The sequence below is a fragment of the Trifolium pratense genome, linkage group LG2 (assembly GCF_020283565.1).
Source record: "Trifolium pratense cultivar HEN17-A07 linkage group LG2, ARS_RC_1.1, whole genome shotgun sequence".
NCBI classification, from domain to species: Eukaryota; Viridiplantae; Streptophyta; class Magnoliopsida; order Fabales; family Fabaceae; genus Trifolium; species Trifolium pratense.
Window position 1 is genome coordinate 34,543,278 of NC_060060.1, and position 19,159 is coordinate 34,562,436.

Consider the following 19,159-nt stretch of genomic DNA (forward strand, 5'->3'; position numbering starts at 1 on the left):
TAAACTTTTAGGACAACGTTAGTCAAAATCGATATTTTATTTAAGATCGAGAAAGGGAGTGAAGATCATAAATGGTGGGATTGTAGCATGTGTAGTTTGCAAACCAAAACCAATTTTAAAAAACTGGATATTTACCTTAAGTTTTTAACCAGACCATTTACTATTCACTGGATTGATTGATTTTTAAACCAGTTGGTGAAATGGATGTATATCCGCTGGTAGTTAAACTTACCACATAAGGGAGAGACGTGTATTTATGGGCAACAGAAAGTGGTTTAAAAACTCAGCGTTTTGGATAGATCATATGTTGAGAGATATGTGGGCTTTTTAACAAAATAAGTACATAATTTAGTTTTGAAATGAATCACTCCAAATGGTGTTTAAATATAAAGAATTTGAATCTTATGGAAATTCAGGAATTGAGAATTTTTTTAAACTACAGTTCTTAGTTAACGCAAGTTAGGATCCTCTCCATTTCTTTGGAGAGAGATAGACACAAAAATTAGATAGCGGTTCCACCATCAAGTGAGTCTCATCGTCGTTAAATATTTTTTAAAATAATTCAAACTTGTTTGTGTCTATCTCTCTCCAAAAGGAACTCTCCATTTCTTTTGAGAAATGTACTCAGTTAACGCCAACAGAAAATACCACTTTGTTCTTTATTTTGGCCGATGAATGTCCCATTATTTAAGTATTATATTCCTATTCCTAATCTAATTCCATTTCCATTTCCTCTTCATGTCTTATTACATGCTGTTGTTAATACTTTTTTAGGTCTATTTTGATTCCAAAGTAACGTTTTGCTATTTATCATTAAAATTAGTTAGTTATTGAACAATAAGAATAGCTGGGTGGTGCGGGGGGCACGGTGTGTAAGATCCCATAACGAATGAATGAAAAAATCAATTAATTCCATGCCGCGCTTTCAAGTGCAGTGTGTGGGTGACGATTGACAAAACAGTGATGGTGATTTTGTCACTTTACATGAAACTAGTTTTTGACGGGTGTGAGTCAGTTGCCAGGGTCTCTTAGATTTTCAATTGGGTCTAACTCATCCTTACAAAACTGTCTTGTACCTTGAGAGGGCCTACCATTTGAATGAATGAATAGTCAGTTAATTTCATGTAACGCTTTCGAGTACAGTGTGTGGATGAGGGACCAGGGAAGGTGATTTTGACCCTTTACATGACACTAGATTTTGACATGTGGGAGCCAGTGGCTAGGGCCTCTTAGATATTGATTTGGGTCCAATTCATCCTTATACAAAACCGTCTTGTAAGGTCTTGGGTGTTACTCTGGATAAACTATTTTCAAGCCTTATCTCTTTTCAATGTGGGAACTTGGATTTTTCCAATACACCCTCTCTCGCCCAGCATTATTGCCACTTTATGCATGGATAATGTGGTGGGTCACCCAATGAATAGGTTTTGATACCATTTTAGGTTTTGAATTGGGTCTAACTCATCCGTACAATACCAACTTGTAAGGTGAGGGATGTCACTCTTTATAAACTATTTTCATGTCTTATCTCTTTTCAATCTGAGACTTGAGTTTTTCCCAAAAGGATGACCTCCTTTTAAGTTGTTAGCATGGTGTTTGTACATTTTTTTCTCACTTTTGCAGCAAAAACTTAACTGTATTCAGGATTTGAGGCATAACGAGATTTGAATAAACAATATATTAAAATTTTTAATAGGTGAGTTAGTGTGAGAAAGGGTGAGAAATGTGCAGAGGGGAATTTATAGTTAATATTATTTGAGTCGCTATTTCAGAATAGTTTTTGGTAATGAAGCTGCACCTTTATGTTCGTATAGGTTCATATACAGTGAACTAGAGTTTTGTTTACCTACCTACCAAATGTTAACTACTAAGCGTAACTCAAACAGTTAGCAATTAACTATAACAGACAATGAAAAATTGGTCAATTTTGAATTTAGTCCCTACACAAATTTCATTTGTTTTTAGCACCTAAAATACAAAACAAAAAATGTGTGCATGTAGCCCTTGATGAGGGCTAAAAACACACTATTTTTGCTAAATGCAAGGCCTAAAAAAGAATAAATTTTTAAAGGGACCAAAATCAAATTTTGTCAATTTTCTAAAGATCAAAAACACATTGAATGATTTAACTCTAAAATATGTTGTGCAACAGGCAGCACGTTATTAAGACAAGGCAGAAGCTACTTGAAGTATTAACACAATACAGAAACCACTAGAATCATAACAGATGCAACCCATAGAATGCAACATGTACTTGAACAGAACTTCATAGTATCACAACACAATTAACATAGACCATGCAAATCATGGAGAAGAGTTAAGGTTGAAATGAACAGCCAAATATTTACTAATCTTCAAAAGAAAAAAGAGAAATACCTTTGTGGCACTACTTTCATCAAAAATGTCATCTTCCCAAGTCTTATTTTCATCATCCTGCAAATACCACGCCATTAATATTGGTATATTTTCAACAGAAACGAAGCACGGCCAGTTTCACTATAAAATGCCCTTGTTCAAGTGAAAGATCAAACACCATGCAATCAAGTGCTTGAAAAAGGAAAATGATGCAGGATAAATGATAAACTATTACTTGTTTATGGAATGTGAAAACAAGTTTATAAGACAGTACAAGTAAATAATGTTTCCCTCTCTTTCTCTCAATTTCTTTCACTTTAACATGGTATCATCGAGCTGGTACTGATCCATGGAGAATCACGATCATCAAAATCAACCACCTCCTCCAGTGCACACCGCAATTCTGATTAATGCTTCTCTGTTGCATCAATTTTCACCATCACTTCTTATTCTGTCATCTTTGATCTCGTTTCAACTCAAAAGAAATTGAGAAGCTTAATGAGAAGCTTAATGCCAATAATCTTCAGAGTTTCATCTACTTACATGATATTTCACCTCAGTACCTCACTAACAATGATAGCATCTCTGGAACTGGGAATCCTGTGTATCATACTTGAGGACAAGGTTGATCTTGAAGGGGCTGGTAATGATAGGATCATGAAGACTAAGAGAATAATGACTCATCTAGTTTATTCTAGACGGGATCTTTTAGGCATATTCTATTAGTTAGTTACTGAGTAATGCTATTGTGTAGTTGCTAACTTGCTATAGCTATCTTACTACGAGTATGACTAGCTTATATAAACATTGTAGAGCCTCATGATGAAGTAATGAAAAATATAATCAATTTCCTTCCTTTTTTTATTATCTAGTCTCTTCCTATAAATTCTGGAGTGTGATACCTACTTTAATTGGGTTGTATCACTATGGCTAGCTTCTAGATTATCTATTCCCAGCATACTTCTTTATATATGAGGTTCAAATCAATCAATAATCAGAAAACACAGATTCTTTTTCTTTCTATCCATTACATTTCCTCTCTCTACCACACATTGTCATAAGCAAACACTTGACAGTAGCAAATGAAGAGGATACTCAGAAGCTGTATATATTAGTGATAAATTACTATTTCAGTTAATCCGATTACTATGACATGGTTAAGTTACCTCTTCCTGCTGCTCCACATATTGCCTGATCCAATCTGCTTGAGATGATTGGCAAGAATCTAAAGTATCATCGTTTAACTGTCTCTTGATTAAAACCGGAGATTCTAGAGCTTGGTCCTTAGTTGTGATGGATGGATCCACTGAGGGAGTTGAATTGTCTTGTTGGTTTAATATAACACCAACAGAACCCCCTGTGAATGCATTATTATTATAATAATAATAATATAAGCACACGATCAATCTCTAATAGTTTATGGACTCAAAGCAAACAAAGACAGTGTTGTTATTATATAATGATAATCAGGGGAAGTAGAAATACACACAGCACCTTCAGTATAATGAAAGGAAGACCCACTGGAAAACTTGAGTGGAAGTTCATTCCCGGGTAAATTCAAGCATAACCAATCAAGAGCTGATTCAAATGTAGCGCATTCCTACAAATTAATTACAAAATAGGCACAAAACAGTTACTAGCCATTCCAATTCCCAACTCAAAAATAATCAATCAAATCCAATCGAGTCTGGTATTGGTGGTAGGTACCTTGAGAGCGGAGAGAGCAAGCTCAATGTGGTGATCAGTGAATCCTTCGCAAGAGAGTTTCTCGTAAACAGTTTTCAGCTTCTTCGCTTTCTGATCCTTTGTTAGGGTATCGTCCGTCGCAGGGGTAGGGCGGGCAGAGTTGAGCAATAGCCGGCGGATGCGGTTCTCATTTTCTGCCGAAATTTGTAGCTTCGGAGCGGAGGAGGAGGATGAGGACTGAGGCTTTCGGCTCTGTTTCTGATTCCTTTTCGGCGGCATCCTTTCTCACCATCAAAGTTTAGTGGTCACTCCAGCTCTTGGCAACTCCTTTTTTTTAAGCACAACGTGCACAAGTGTTCTTCTTCTTTTTTTTTTTGTAAGGATGCACAAATAACGTTATAATTTTTAATTTAAAAAAAAAAAAATTAGATATTCTTATACGTTATGATAATATTTATGAGTTCTACACCGTGAAATATTTGGTGAAATCTTTTACCATACTTAACCTACTATCAAAACCGAACAAATTATAAGTCACTAGGTTTGATCTAGTGGTGAGGGGTTTGGATAATATGCAATAGGTTCTAAGTTCGATTCTCTCTGGCTGCATTGTAACCAAAAAAAAAGATTATTGTTACTCCTCTTATTAGTTCGGTTAAAGAGGACAAAGTGGTTTGGGAGGAGGAAAATAATGGGTGCTATTCGGTTAAATCCGGATACAATCTAACCATGAGATGTATTATTCAAAGTGATAAACACCATGTAGCGGGTAATTAAAATGATATTTGGAAAGCTCAATCTTCTCACAAAGCGTGTCACTTACTTTGGCGGTTGTGTAGAGGGTGTCTCCCAACGTCGTGTAGATTGTGAACTAAGTTGTCCCGTGTGTGATACTGAGGTCGAGGATGACATTCATGTGTTTTTTGAATGTGCAGCAGCCCGCGAGTGTTGGTCGACAGCAGCAGGCCTCTCATAGGTTATTCATAATGCAGCGTACCAGCACGGGACAGTAGCAGACATGGTATTTGAAATGTGCAGAAACGAGGACAGTGCGACGGTAGGGAGAGTAGCATCATTATTTTGGTGCATTTGGCATAATCGAAACGATAAGATCTGGATGACAATATTCAGACACTGAGCCAAGTTAGAAGAATGGCGTTCGTCGTTTGGAACGAGTGGTTTACTGTCCACCAGTTGCAATATCATAGTATTCCTGTTGGGGATCCTATCTCCGTTCGGTGGGAGAAACCAGGAGTGGGATGGATCAAATGTATTGTTGATGCAACATTTGTAAGTGGATCCGGTGTGACTTCTATGGGCCTTTGTTTTCTCAATACCAATGGACAATTTGTGGCTGGTTTGACTCAATGGCAGCAACTTGTTTACTCAGTAGTGGAAGGTGAAGCATGGACTCTATTACATGCAATGAAAGAGACTATTCATCGTGGATTTGAGCAAGTTCAATTTGAAAGCGATTCAATGTTGTTGGTTGACGCTATCCATTCGAGAAGACCATGCAATTCCGAGTTTAATTCAATTATTAATGACATTATTCTTCTTATGTCATCTCCTAATGTAAACTTTGGGGGTTAAGTTTGTTATGAGACAAGCGAATTTGGTTGCTCATACTCTTGCTAGGGCGGCCAAAGTTTGGGCTAATTTCCATAGATTTGAGATTATTCCTTTATGTATTGAACATTTATTAGTTAATGATATGAATTAAGTTTGTTTGTTTAAAAAAATATATACTCTTTTTTTTAAAAAAAAATGATTCTCTAAATTGTGAATTTGTGAGATTTTTTTTATAATATCCAAATTGTAAGAATTAGTCAAATTGAATTGCTGTTTTTACAAATTAGTACATTTTTTAATTTGTCAAGTGAAGGCTAAAATAAAAATAAAATAAAATTCTTTGGCCCTCTTCTTGAGATTGTCATCACACTAAAGACTATTCTATACTACCTCTGTCCCTAATTATAAGACCCAGTTTGACAAAAATGTACTATTCATTTATCTTATTTTGACCGTATTTTTTTAATAATATATAAATATAAATATTAGCATATAAAATCTTGTTCAATTTGTTTTAAAGAGTATTTTCAAAATATTAAATTTTTATAATTTTTACTAATAGACAATTAAAGATATTAGTGATCAAAATTGTGCATTAACATACGTGCACTGGTCAAACAAGGTCTTATAATTATGAACGGAGGTAGTATATAAAATTTCGATCATCTTTCTTTGCTAGTAATTTGTTGTATATATTAATGAATTTGTCTTTAAGACGACATAAGTTTTCAAAAATAAATTATTCTTTTGTGAGTTAACGTTAATGTGAGATCAACATATACGATGACATGTCCAACTAACATGTCACGTCAAAATCTTCGTCGATAGAAGTAAACAGTGAGACCATTTTGAATAACATATTTTCAAATTTTGATAATGTATTTGTCAATTCACAAAAATGAAGAACCAATTTGACATTTACTTATTTTGAAGATCAATTTACATATTTTTTTCTTTTTTTCCTTGAATCAAGAGCATTTAAACATCGGGAAACAACTGAGACATTCCAACTAAGTTAGCATCTCAAGATGTCTCCATCCTATGCCTATAGTTCATAAATATATAAATTTTTTTAAAAAAATGTACAAGAGGCACCCCAAAGAAAGAAATGAAACATAACAATTATTTAAAACGATTACACTAGAGGCCTACGGAGGGGGCACCCTTAGAATGGGTGTGACAAGGTTGCCCAACATTTCTAGCTATTTAGTTATATTTATTCAGCTGTTGTTTGGAAGACGCGAATTGTTCTAGATTCTCTGTATCAGCTCATGCTTCTTGGTATCTCATATTTTTTGAACCCAATTGAGTTTCAAGAATAACAGAAGCTTCTTCATCAGTCGATTTTCAAATTCTACAATTGGTAAGTATATGTGAATTCCACTGTTATTCGAGGTTGGTGATTCTCTCTACATTTACATGGAGGGTGTACCTCCCTAATCTAAATTGTATCATTATCAAAGAAAAAAAAACACACTCAAAATAGAAACAATAGTCTTGACTAGAAATAAGTCGTTGTATCCTCAACTACTTATCCAATTACTTGGCCGAGTCTTGTAATCTGCAGACGAAACAAGAATATGCAAACCAGTCATCGATATGAATCGGAAACAGTGAAAAATGAAAGTATGACCCATCACTTACTTGGAATTTTGCTTCAATAGTCCAGAGAGCGAAGCACAGTGAGTTGAATTATAATCACATCTTGAGCAGCAGGAGTCCAGCAATTTAATTACTTTAAGGCACCTGGCAGTGTTAAAAGAAACTTCAGACAACAATTCAGTCCAAATGTTTTATTTCCTAAATGTCCAGAGGATACAGAAGCGCAATCAAAATCATATCAATGGACCCCAATACCACCTTAGTAGCATTACAATTTCAGTTTCTAATATTGGCATCGTGTTCCACATAGCCATTTACATGATACTTGTTGGAATCTTTGTTATCTTAGCAGTAGCAGTCTTATTAGATTAAATCTATACATATACTGGTTGTGTTATATAAGTATTCGACACAAACTAGTAATATAACGAGGTATTAGTTGTTTTGTTTGTTCTATTCTACTTGTAAGACGAAGTACCCGTTCCACCGGGTACGCCTACGGTACTTGTCTGGCATTCCGTTTTTTCTCCTTATTATTGTTACTAGTGAAATTTGTGGTTTTATCATAGTATTAATATAATATTATTTGTGTGTTTGAGTTTCTTTGTTGATGTAACCTAACACAATTTTTTACTTTTTTAAACTTTTATTGTGATGTTTTTGTTGTGAATTAAAGAATTTAGCTCTTTCATATTATATTATATAACAAAATTCATGTTTTTTTGTGCGTCATTCATTCATGCCGGCAATTGAACCTGAGTCAGGCAGGTCATGATTTAATACAATCGCCAAACCAACCAATCTAGCCAGCATACCCGTATCTTAATATTCTATAAATCCCCATATTCTTGTAGCCGTGCCGTACCATGCCCATACCTATGCAACATAGGTTACTTCTCTGTTACAGGGCAGCTCAGAAGAAAGTTTTCTTTCTTCATCCAACTTATTTGAGATGGAGTGCAAAAAAGTCACGGGAGGTATGCCGGAACAGAGTACACTGGAATAGGTGTGTGGTGAGAGTTTGATGGTAGAACACAAAGCGGAGGAGATGAAGGTTTATCGGAGTTTTGGGGTGGTGGGGAAGGAGGTGGAGTTATTCTAACTCTGTTACAATTCAATATTTATAGACAAAGAGATTAGTTCTAAGTTATAACTAACAGATTTACAACAGTCTGACAACAATGAAAAGGTAGTTTTGATTTTGTGACATTTCTATGTGATTCGCTACACTGTTGGTGTCCCTATCTATTCTCCTGCGGCCCTTTTCCAGTGTCCGTCTATTCTCACATCTCGATCCACTGCGTTTGCAATGCCACGGCCGACCAAACCTCAAAGATTTCCAAGGTTTAGCCAAGGCTTAGCTCAGGACCCCAAAGTCAAACTGTCACCCTAAAGGGATCAGCCAAAGGTTTAGGCCACTTTGATGCGTGTCAACCACCACCACAACAACCATTTTGGAATCCTCTAGAAAACCCTACCATCCTCATTAGTCATTCATTACAGTATAACCACACGGCGGCTACAGTGCACACTGCTAGAGTTTTTGTTTTTCTACTTTCTAACAGTGATGGGTTTGGTAGTATGCAGGAGGTCTTATATTCGATCCTCTCTGGCTCCATTGTAACAAAAAAAAAATAAGATTAGTAATCTCTAGTTTGAGGAGGAGTTAAACATGTGATTATAAAAATAGTTGCTATTAACTAGGGATTCGGTTGGTCGATGTTATTAAGAGATGTATTTTTGTGATTATAAATACACAAACACAAACAACGTATATCCTTAATTAACAAACTGAGTCCAAGGAAGATTTATTTAGACGAGACCCATCAAATGATTAGTAAAAGATTGATTCCTCAATCTCTACATGAATGAGAAAAATTAAAATCTAAACATATTATTATCACGATTGAAAGTGCATAGATAGATAAATAGGGAGGGTTAGGGTGACAGACAGACGGACATACTTTTGCGGGAGAAAGTTGTTCTTCGAGAGACAAGCTTGAATGTCGCAAGCCTCCTTCTTGCAGGGCTCTTTGCTTTGCTGCGCCATTTTCACAAACCTTCAATATCTTTCTTCTGAATAATAAGCTAGCTAATATATAATTTTTGTCTTAAAATTTATTTTAGTCGGTTATCTTTTAATTTTAATTTTTTTCTTTTTAAGTCTTTTAATTTTAACTTTTTTCTTTTTAAGCAATCAAACTTATATTATTTCAATTGAAACAACTTGAATAAATTTTGGGGCAATGGTAAGCTATTAGAAATATTAGGTTGGGGATTAAATTTTTTAATTCTTTCACATTCATGGTGAGAAAATTTGTAGAGGGACACCAATTGTGTCCCGCTTGATTTTTTTTTTCTTTACAATTGTTTTCTTTATTGCATGGCCACTATTTTGGAGGCTAATCATTTTGTTGTTTGTAGATACTAACGGTGCAATGAGTAAAAATTAATTTGTTGAAGTTGAAGGTTTTCTTTAGCCGAAACATGAGTAGAGAGCCTCGGTGTTCGTCATGTGTTGGGGATTAAAATTCAAAAAGTTGACTTTTAAAATAGGGGATCAAAATTTTCAAAATATGAGGATCAAAACTGCATTAAGCCAAGTTTAATTTAAGGATTAAGAACATCTATCATGGTAATTCGCTACTTCGCTATATAAGTAACAGATTTCCAATTAAAAAAAAAAGCTGCAAAAAACCTAAAAATAAATCGAACAAATGAACTAAATCTTCAATTAAGTTGTTTGAAGTTGTTTTTGACTTGATTCCAAGCACAATGGCAAAAAAAATGGGTGGATTTGAAGTTGATTTTGAGTTTTGGGATGATTTTTGAAGCTTTTTTGAGTGTTTTGAAACTGACAGAATAATAGGGAAGGTGGTGAGTTCCTTATATATGTTGACAATCCGCTATTTAAATAGCGGACGATTTTAAACTGTGCTTTACCTAAGTAGCGGATGAAGAAAATAAAAAAAATCTAGTAGGATGCCTTTAGGGAGGGTTAAATCTTAGACGTCGGTGGATCTGAATTTTTTTACTCATCCACAACATAAGGAGCAAATTATATACGCTACTTAAGTAAAAAACAGGGGTACTTTTGTAATTTTATAGGACGCGCAAGAAAATAGGTAAGGTACCAAAATAATTTTTCATTTTCTCCACTTTCGCTTTTTCATTTTTCATAGGTTGATCAAATAATTAAAATAAAATATAAAAAAATACACAAAAGGGTTGAATTAATTTTACATTTCACAAAAACTATTATAACTTTTAGGGTGCTATTTTCCTAATTCCCACCATCAATCTATATCCATATACAGTTCAAATGTGGGGGTGTGGGCAACATCATCCATTGTCCAAGAATGTGATTATGTGATTAAATAAATAAGGGTCATTTTAAACCGTGCACCGGGTGCACTTGTTAAGCATACCAAAAATAGAAATAAAACATAATGTTAATGTTGATAAAAACAACTTTTTACACTTTCAATGCATTGAATGCACAAGTTTCAAGACAAAATTTTCTTATTTATGTGCTTAACCAGGGCACCCGGTGCCCTATTTAACATTTTCCAATAAATAATATAACTTTCTAACTAAACTTCCAAGGGCAAGTGAAAGCAATATGACATTTAATGTAATATTATAATTACAAACAAAAAATAAGCACTGCCCTCCCAACCCCTACTTAGGCAGAGAAATAATGTTATACACATGGATAAAAATTGCCTCAGTCAAGGTAGAAGAGAGTCACAATCTTCCGGAAATTTTTTGCTTCTTGACAAGTTTCCATGAGCAACCTACTGTCATGGAAAGCAAAGCAAATGACTTGCTGGACGTGTGAAATGATATCCATATTACATAGCCTGCAATTCAAACAATGGTAGAGAAAATAATTTCATAATCTTACAAGCTGCTATGACAATATAATTTGCTAAAGAAATTTAATTACAAGCTGGTCGCAGTTGCAACCAATACCAAGCTTATTTATCCAATTTACATTAGCCTCTTAGTCTTAGGTATCATTTGGCCTGACTTTTTTTCCTCTTATTTAGAGCTTATACAAACAACTTATGCAATTTTTATATATTATTATAAGTTTGTCAATGTAGTTTATGATAAAATATCTTATAAAATTACAATTTTCACTAGTGTGAACTTATAAAATAACATAAAACTTAATTTATATTGCATAAGCTATTTGCATAAGCTCAAAAAAAACTAGGCCAAACGAGACTGAACTTGAAAAACAATCCTGCACTCTTAGATTAGAAAACGATTTTTCTTCAAACAACATAAATAGCTTACATATAGAATGTATTACAATATCATACAGTGATATGTCCTATGGCATTGCTTCTCTAAATTGATAACGTACCAATATTATACTACCCCCCATTTCATATGTAACCCCATTTCATATGTGATGTTTTAACTTTTAACATACAAAAAATTTCATAATTGAGAAGTTTTAGGTTTTGAATTATACATTACTTTTTTTTTTTATTCCACTTTTACCTCAAATAAATAACAATGCATTTATTATAAATTATGAATTGAGGAAAAGATACATAATATAGTTAAGTAAATTGTTACACTCATGAAATTATTTATTGTTTTTCTTATTCCAAGAGAAAAAAGTGTTAAATGCCACTAATATGAAACAATAAAGTATTAAAAAATGCCACTCATATGATCTTTTCCTAAGCAGAAGATCCCTTCCTTTTTTTCAAAAAAAAAAAAAAAGAAGAAGATCCCTTCTTTCAGTTTAATTTCTTTTTTCCAAGAATAAAATGAATTATAATGCTAAATGCACCAAGCTTAAACTCACAGATCCCCCACATACTATACAGTGATAGACTCATGGACTATAATGACTGAAATTATAATCACTTCAAAATGAAAGATGGCAAGAAAAAGCTAGTAGTATAAACCTGCTGGCTTCTATTAGAGGTAGATGATCATTATGGGGCTTCTCTATCACATTTTTCACCTGCACGTTCAACAAAATCACAACTATAACGATTATAAACTCAACCACAAAACAGAGAATCTTGTGCACTGCACAGCAGTGGCGGAGCGACATTCAACTGAACTTATACTTTTTTGCATATACATCCTTATATATTTTGACTTTTGAACCCCCTTTCTTTTTGTTTGCACCACTAGCTCCCAAGCCAATTTTATTTCACCCATTTTCAGATTGTTGCATGAGCATGAGTTATGTTGAGAGAAATGTGTTCGACAAAATTGATAGAGATTGTTCAACAATTTCAAAACATGAAACCATGTAGAGAACAATGTAGTTTTTTTTAACATATTATTCTTACTATTTCAAGTTCAAAAGTTTGAACCCCATGACTGAGGGTCCTCGCAACGCTACTGCTGCACAGGCCTTAACAAGTGTCCTAGATCCATGTAAAAGGTTATTTTACTCCATATTCAGGGGAGCGCAATCACTGTGACAAAAGACCAGAACACGATAGAAAAGAGCCTCCTACACGCATTCACAATGATAAAACAACATAGAAACCTTCAAAACACACCACAATTATGGAAAGGGTCACAACAGAATCAGGAAGAGGAGGCGAGTCAGATGAGACAAACGAAGGCGAAAACGGAGGTGGTGCGTGGCTCCCATGTGTATAAAAACTTAAAACATAAACTTTACCTTGGATAACAACTCCTGACTCTCGGGAGGCTGTTTGCTTAAACTTTGGGGTAATATAACGGTGAGCAATTCTGGTTTCTCTGCTCTTAAAGCACCGCGAATAACAGCTGCATTTGTCCCAGATGCTCCAGATGTGTATATGTGATTTTTCTACAAAGGAAAATTTGCAACCAATGCACATTAAGTTGTGAAACATCATAGGAACTGTCAACAAAAGTCATAGAACTTGTACAGCATCACATCTTGTGTTCTACAAGCAAGCAGCATCTCTTACAGTTATAACCATAGCATAGCTAAGAATCTCAATTAGCTCCTGGTGCATGAATCCCATGTTTCGTGTTCCAAAAAAGCCAATAGCTCTAGGTCCTTGTTGTTGAATAGCCAATAACTCCTGTAACAAAACAATTCAATTACTGCATAACTTAATGTCCAGCAGCCAACTGAGGTTGCGGTCAAGATTGCAACCATATAAGATTATGAATATTTGATGATTGTCTGAAAAGGCATTGTCGAAGTCAAAATCAGGTGCAATGCCATCAAAGTCAAATATGGTGAATAGCATTGTGGTATAAGGTAGGGGGATGGCGAACAGCCTAACAGAATAACAAATAAATATTTATTTATTTAGGAAGCATATCTAGTGAGAATGAGAGGAGTCCTAGAAGCAATTAGATCAAAATCAATGGATGACATTAAAATAATCATGTTATTTTTTTTTTGAACAGCAAAAGAGGATGTATATATTTATATATGTAAAAATGGGAGGAAGTACAAATGGTACTATACCCACAATTCGGGATTAAGTACAAGGGGTAATTGACCCAAAAGCTATTAAAACAACGACAACCTAACGGCGTGAGAGATTGCCCAAAAACCAAAGGAAACACCCACTATCTAGTAATACAATCCATGGGGAAAGTTTTCCATTCATATAATGAGCAACAAACACCTTTTTTCTTCTCAACTAACCACTTCCAAGAGAGGGAGATAATACTATGTATAACCACATCCATAACCGGCACTTTAGAGTTAAAAATCACATCATTTCTAGTTCTCCAAATAGCCCACACAACCACATGCCACACCGCAACGAGGCCCTTAAGGCGCTTACCATTTCCCCTCCCCACACTAAACTTTTGGAAAATTTCGAGTGGGTCTCGAGGGACCGCACCAACCCACCCAAACCAAGTGAACACTTTGCTCCATAATGACTCGGCAAAAGCGCACCCACCAAAGAGATGTTCCTCACACTCCAAGTTCAACGGGCACAAAACACAAAAAGAGTCAACATTACCAACAATTCCCCTTTTGGCAAGATTTACTCTTGTAGGTAACCGTCGGAGCAACAATTGCCACGAGAACACAATGACTTTTGAAGGCGCCAAACTTTTCCACAAGTATCCCAAATCCCTAACCAACTCTTGATCAAAAGAAAAAGGAGGAATAATACTACCGGATAAATGTCGATAAAGGGAGCTAACCGTGAATATTCCGCCATTCGAATAGTGACATCTCCACTCATCAAGAGAATTTGAAAGTTGTATTGGAGTTAAAACATCCACAAACAAATCCCGAAGCTCCTCCTCCCAAACAAAAAGGTTCCTCCTCCATCTAAGATCCCACACCCAAGCACCCATCTCCCAACGGCCAACCTCCGAGGCGCAACAATTTTTTTGTGAAGAGATGAGAAAGAGTCTTGGAAAGGCCTCCTTCAAAGGTTGAGCCCTCACCCATGCATCATGCCAAAAACTTGTGCCACCCCTGTTACCAATCTTTTTGAAAAAGATTCCTTGAAGTCGATCCGAACCAGCAACAACACCCACTTTCATTAAGTCATTCCACCAAGGTGATGCTTTGTTCATCAACAAGGCTCTAGACATCCAACCAACCCCACTTTCCCCTCCACCATACCTATCCCTAAGGACATTTTTCCATATCGCCGATTCCACCGATATTCATTATACGCAAGTCCTTAACCCCAAGGCCACCTTCCTTTTTCGGCCTACACACGTCAAGCCAATTAACCCAATTAATTTTTGATCCCCCGGCCGTCCCTCCCCAAAGAAACCTCCTTTGCAACCTAACAAGCTTCTTCCATACTCCCACCGGCATTTTGAAGAGGGAAAGATAAAAAATTGGAATAGCCCCCAACACCGAGTTAAGAAGCACAACCCGGCCCCCAAGGCTAACATATTTGTTTTTCCATGAAGCAAGTCTTTTTTGAAGGACATCAAGGACCGGGTTCCACGTGGCCAACCGCCTAGGATTCGCCCCCACCGGGAGCCCAAGATAAATAAATGGCAACCTCCCAACATTACATTTAAGGAATGATGCCGCCGAAGTAATGAATCCCTCCTCCACATTGATCCCAAAAAGCTTACTTTTGCAAAAGTTAACTTTAAGCCCGGAAATAAGTTCGAACACCTCAAAATAGCTTTTGTAGTCCATAAATTCTCTACACACGCCTCCCCAACAAAAAGAGTATCGTCGGCGTATTGAAGGAAATAATGGCACCCGAACCACAAATTTGGACCCCTTTAAGAAAACCAAGGTCCACCGCTTTCTTCATGAGCGCACCGAGTCCTTCCGCCACAAGGATAAAGAGGAACGGTGCAAGTGGGTCACCTTGCTTAAGCCCCTTACTAATATCAATTTGCTCCGTCGGGCTACCGTTGACTAATACCGAGAGGCTCCCCGCAAACACACATGCCTTAATCCAACTCCTCCATTTCCCATCAAAACCGAACCTCTGAAGCATATAATCCAAGTAGGACCAACTTACGGAGTCGTAAGCCTTTTCAAAATCCACCTTGAAGATCACACACTTTTTTTTGCTTTCCTCACCCAATCAACCACCTCATTTATGACAAGTACTCCATCAACAAGAAGGCGGCCTTTGATGAAAGCGGATTGATTCTTCGAGATTAGGGAATCCATAACCAAACATAGTCTCTTAGTCAACACCTTAGCAACCAACTTATACATACATCCTAAGAGGGAAATTGGTCTAAAATCCCCCAATGATTGTGGGTTTAAGACTTTAGGTATAAGAGTAATGAAATACGAAGAGAGAGCCTTAGGTAACGATGCATTAACATGGAACTCATGCATGAACGCCATCACATCTCCACAAATAACCTCCCAAGCCTCTTTTAGAAAAGCAAAATTAAATCTGTCCGGTCCCGGGCTTTTATTTCCATCTGAATCCTCCACCACTCCCCTCACTTCGTCCACCAAGAAAGGCTTACCAAGAGATTCAATTTGTTCGAGTGGAAGCGATGGAAATTCCACCCCATCAAGTTGAGGACTTCTCCAATTAACCTCGGTGTAATGTTTTTTAAAGAACCCCACCACCTCCCCCCTAACCTCCACCGGTTTAACCACCCAACCATCCGGTTTGCGAAGCGCCATTATTGCATTTCCCCTTTTACGACTAGCCACACACGAATGGAAGTAGCCGGTGTTAGCATCACCTTCCTTCAACCAACGAGACCGCGACCTTTGGAACAACAAGCTATCTTTACTATGGAGAAGATTGCGCAAGTCCAAGAGGCAAGTCTTTTGAGCTACATTGTCGTCATCACCAAAAACCCCAACTTCCCTCTTCAAGTCGAGCCTTTCAACTTCTTATGTAAGAGCCAATATCTTCTCCTCCAAGCCTCCGTAAACCTCCCTATTCCACCTCTTTAGGACCTCTTTAAGAGCCTTCAATTTTTCTTTAACAACCACCCCCTTCCACCCTACAACCAATGTAGAAGACCAACCCTCCTTCAGCACCTCTCTAAACCCTTTATTCTTAAGCCAATGATTGTTAAACCGAAAGGGTTTTGGGCCCCAATCAAAGTTAGAGTACCTAAGAATAATAGGGCAATGGTCCGAGATATCCCTTGGAAGAGCCCAAAGATTTACGTTGCCCCACTCCACAAGCCAATTTGGGGAAACAAGAATCCGGTCAAGTCTACTCATGCACGCTCCATGTGATCTCACTAACATGTGGATCAACTTCTCTCTTCTCCTTGTATTTCCATTGAAATCCCCTTAAACCCACTTCATCATAAAGCTTGGAGTACTGCGATTTCTTCTTCAGATTGCCTTATGAACCAGGCCTCACAAAGGAAACAGAAGATGAAACAGCATGAGTGGCTGAACAGTCATGGGTGGTTTTTTAAACGAGTGCTCTAATTTCATCCGCTGATTTTAATTCAATGGTTTATAGGACCTAAAAATAACTCATTCTCACTAGATATGTCCCATATTAACCATGCAGCACCCTGGGTACCATAAGAATGGCGGCCACCATGACCCGCCTTATAAATGAAGGCTGCTATTTAATAAAGAAAATATGTAATTCTTAAGTAACACATGGTAATTAGAAAAAGAAGGCTAATTGTGACAGTTTGATAGTTTAAAGGATTTAACTATGATGCGGTGTGGAGGTAAAACTTTATAGGATGATCCAACTAACTATATATATTAATAGTATGAAATAAGTTTGGCTATGACATGACGGGCATTATCTGAAAGGTGAAACTTGTATAAATATTTTAGCAGTAGTAGAGTGTTGAGAGAGAGAGAGAGAGAGAGAGAGACCTGTAGGTAATCAACATCAGGAGAAGGCTTGTACTCGTAATCTGATACCTTGACGGCCTCTGATCCATTGTTGAGAGTTTGAGACTGAGTAGGGAGGATTAGTGTGCCTCCTAGTTCTTCATCGGAACCATATGAGCCTAAACCATTCTCCAATTGGTAATCAGGATCTTGATCTCTATTCATATGTCCATAAAGCCACTGTAACATAAAAACAAACAACAAGCTAAGCTAAGCTAAGCTACATGTAGTGATGGATTGGATGGTGATCAGAAAACAATCAGAATACTATTCGAGTACATAACTAACTAACTAACTAACTATAATAGTGTGTGTGAGACGGGTGGAAAATGAAAAATGCAATAATAAACGAGTGAGTGATACCGTGGTCCGTCTTGAGGAGAGGGGTGATGGTTTGGGTTTGGGGTTGTTGTTATTAAACGAGTGAGAAACGGATAAGGAAGTGAAATTAGGGTTTGGTTTGGAATAATGTGGAGGAGAAAGATAAGAGGAAGCGATGATGGTATTGCCATTGGTGTAAACCCCCAAAGGATTATTATTTGGAGTTATTAGAAGAGCAGCAGCAGCTGCAGCAGCAGCACTCATTCCTTCTTCCTTTTCCTCGATTTCCCCCGAAACCTTTTCTTTTTCTCACCTCACCTTCCTTTTCTTTATTTCTTTCTTTTTTCTTTTAATATATTCCTTACGATAATTCTCTCTACGTACGTCTGTCTAAGCGAATCCAATCCCTTTTCCTTCAAAAAAATTTTTTTCGACCCTATTGTCAATTTTGAATTGACGAATTTGCCCTCATGTATAAACTAAAATCCTGAAGAAAAAAAATTGGTTACCGGAATACTTTGGAAAAAAGTGTTCTGGTATGTAAATTTTTTTTTTACCTGAACACTTTGAAAAAAAGTGTGTAGGTATGTAAAATTTTTCCAAATTTATTTTGTTACCTACACACTTTGGAAAAAAGTGTTCGTATATAAAATTTTTCTAATTTTTTTTTTACCTGAACACTTTGAAAAAAAGTGTGTAGGTATGTAAAATTTTTCTAATTTTTTTTACCTGAACACTTTGGAAAAAAAATGTGTAGGTATGTAAAAAATAGCATATTTTTTTACATACCTAAAAATATGTGGGCGCGCTAAGCAATTCGGGGGCACACTTAGCAATCTGGGAAGCGCGCTAACTGCTAAGCAATTTGAGGTATTTATGCACCATAACTTTGCCCAATACCATTCATTCATAATATAGCCATAAGTCACCCAAAAAGTTAATATTTCTATTTTTTTTTTGGAAGCATCTTTTACAACATTTTTCTTTATAAGAAATTAAGTTACTTATTTATTGTAGGGCTTCTTTTAATTTATGTTTGGTTTTTCTTATCCTTTTAAGAAGTACAAAGGTTATAAAAAAAAAAGCAGGCCAAACACTTATTCTTTGATGATGCTAAAAAATGTCTTTATGAATTAAAAAATTGAAGTTTTGCGTTGAAAATAATATTTCTTTTAGAATTTTAAAGAATTGACTATATATCTTCAAGATATTATCATCATAGTGATTTCTTAACATTATTAACAAATAATGCTATTCGTTAACACTTTCTTTATATATTTAATTGCTCAAGTGTGATTCACGTAGTTACAACACATTTTATTATGAACTTGTTAATGTAGGAATTAA

General features: G+C 36.1%; 3 protein-coding genes across 7 annotated transcripts in view; all 3 read right to left on the minus strand.

Moving 5' to 3' along the window:
- The window catches only part of LOC123910788 (DExH-box ATP-dependent RNA helicase DExH7, chloroplastic-like), a 33,349-nt gene extending 28,924 nt beyond the window's left edge, over positions 1–4,425 (minus strand). For 3 of the 4 annotated variants that reach the window (XM_045962026.1, XM_045962024.1, XM_045962023.1), the window contains exons 1-4: positions 4,063–4,403; positions 3,850–3,955; positions 3,522–3,712; positions 2,377–2,433 (exon numbers count right to left, since the gene is read on the minus strand). In XM_045962026.1, the coding sequence (XP_045817982.1) occupies positions 2,377–2,433; positions 3,522–3,712; positions 3,850–3,955; positions 4,063–4,320 (612 nt within the window). In that variant the 5' untranslated portion in view covers positions 4,321–4,403. Of the gene's footprint in view, positions 1–2,376; positions 2,434–3,521; positions 3,713–3,849; positions 3,956–4,062 lie in introns of all 4 variants that reach the window. The other variant, XM_045962025.1, reaches the window with a different exon arrangement.
- A 2,287-nt stretch (positions 4,426–6,712) lies between these two features.
- On the minus strand, positions 6,713–9,308 carry LOC123910790 (cx9C motif-containing protein 4-like). 2 transcript variants are annotated; one of them, XR_006810312.1, is made up of 3 exons: positions 9,180–9,219; positions 7,258–7,359; positions 6,713–7,174 (listed from the first exon to the last, which is right to left on the minus strand). XR_006810312.1 is itself a non-coding variant. In XM_045962028.1 (2 exons), exons 1-2 carry the CDS (start codon positions 9,263–9,265, stop codon positions 7,254–7,256), a joined length of 192 nt encoding a protein of 63 aa, XP_045817984.1. In that variant the 5' UTR covers positions 9,266–9,308. The 2 variants fall into 2 exon arrangements, 1 of the variants encoding a protein (XP_045817984.1); XM_045962028.1 differs by lacking the exon at positions 6,713–7,174 and having other exon boundaries at positions 7,254–7,359; positions 9,180–9,308.
- A 1,506-nt stretch (positions 9,309–10,814) lies between these two features.
- On the minus strand, positions 10,815–18,175 carry LOC123910791. Its single transcript, XM_045962029.1, has 6 exons — positions 17,855–18,175; positions 17,474–17,671; positions 13,158–13,274; positions 12,884–13,033; positions 12,147–12,205; positions 10,815–11,078 (listed from the first exon to the last, which is right to left on the minus strand). Exons 1-6 carry the CDS (start codon positions 18,074–18,076, stop codon positions 10,943–10,945), a joined length of 882 nt encoding a protein of 293 aa, XP_045817985.1. The 5' UTR covers positions 18,077–18,175; the 3' UTR covers positions 10,815–10,942.
- Positions 18,176–19,159: the final 984 nt, after the last annotated feature.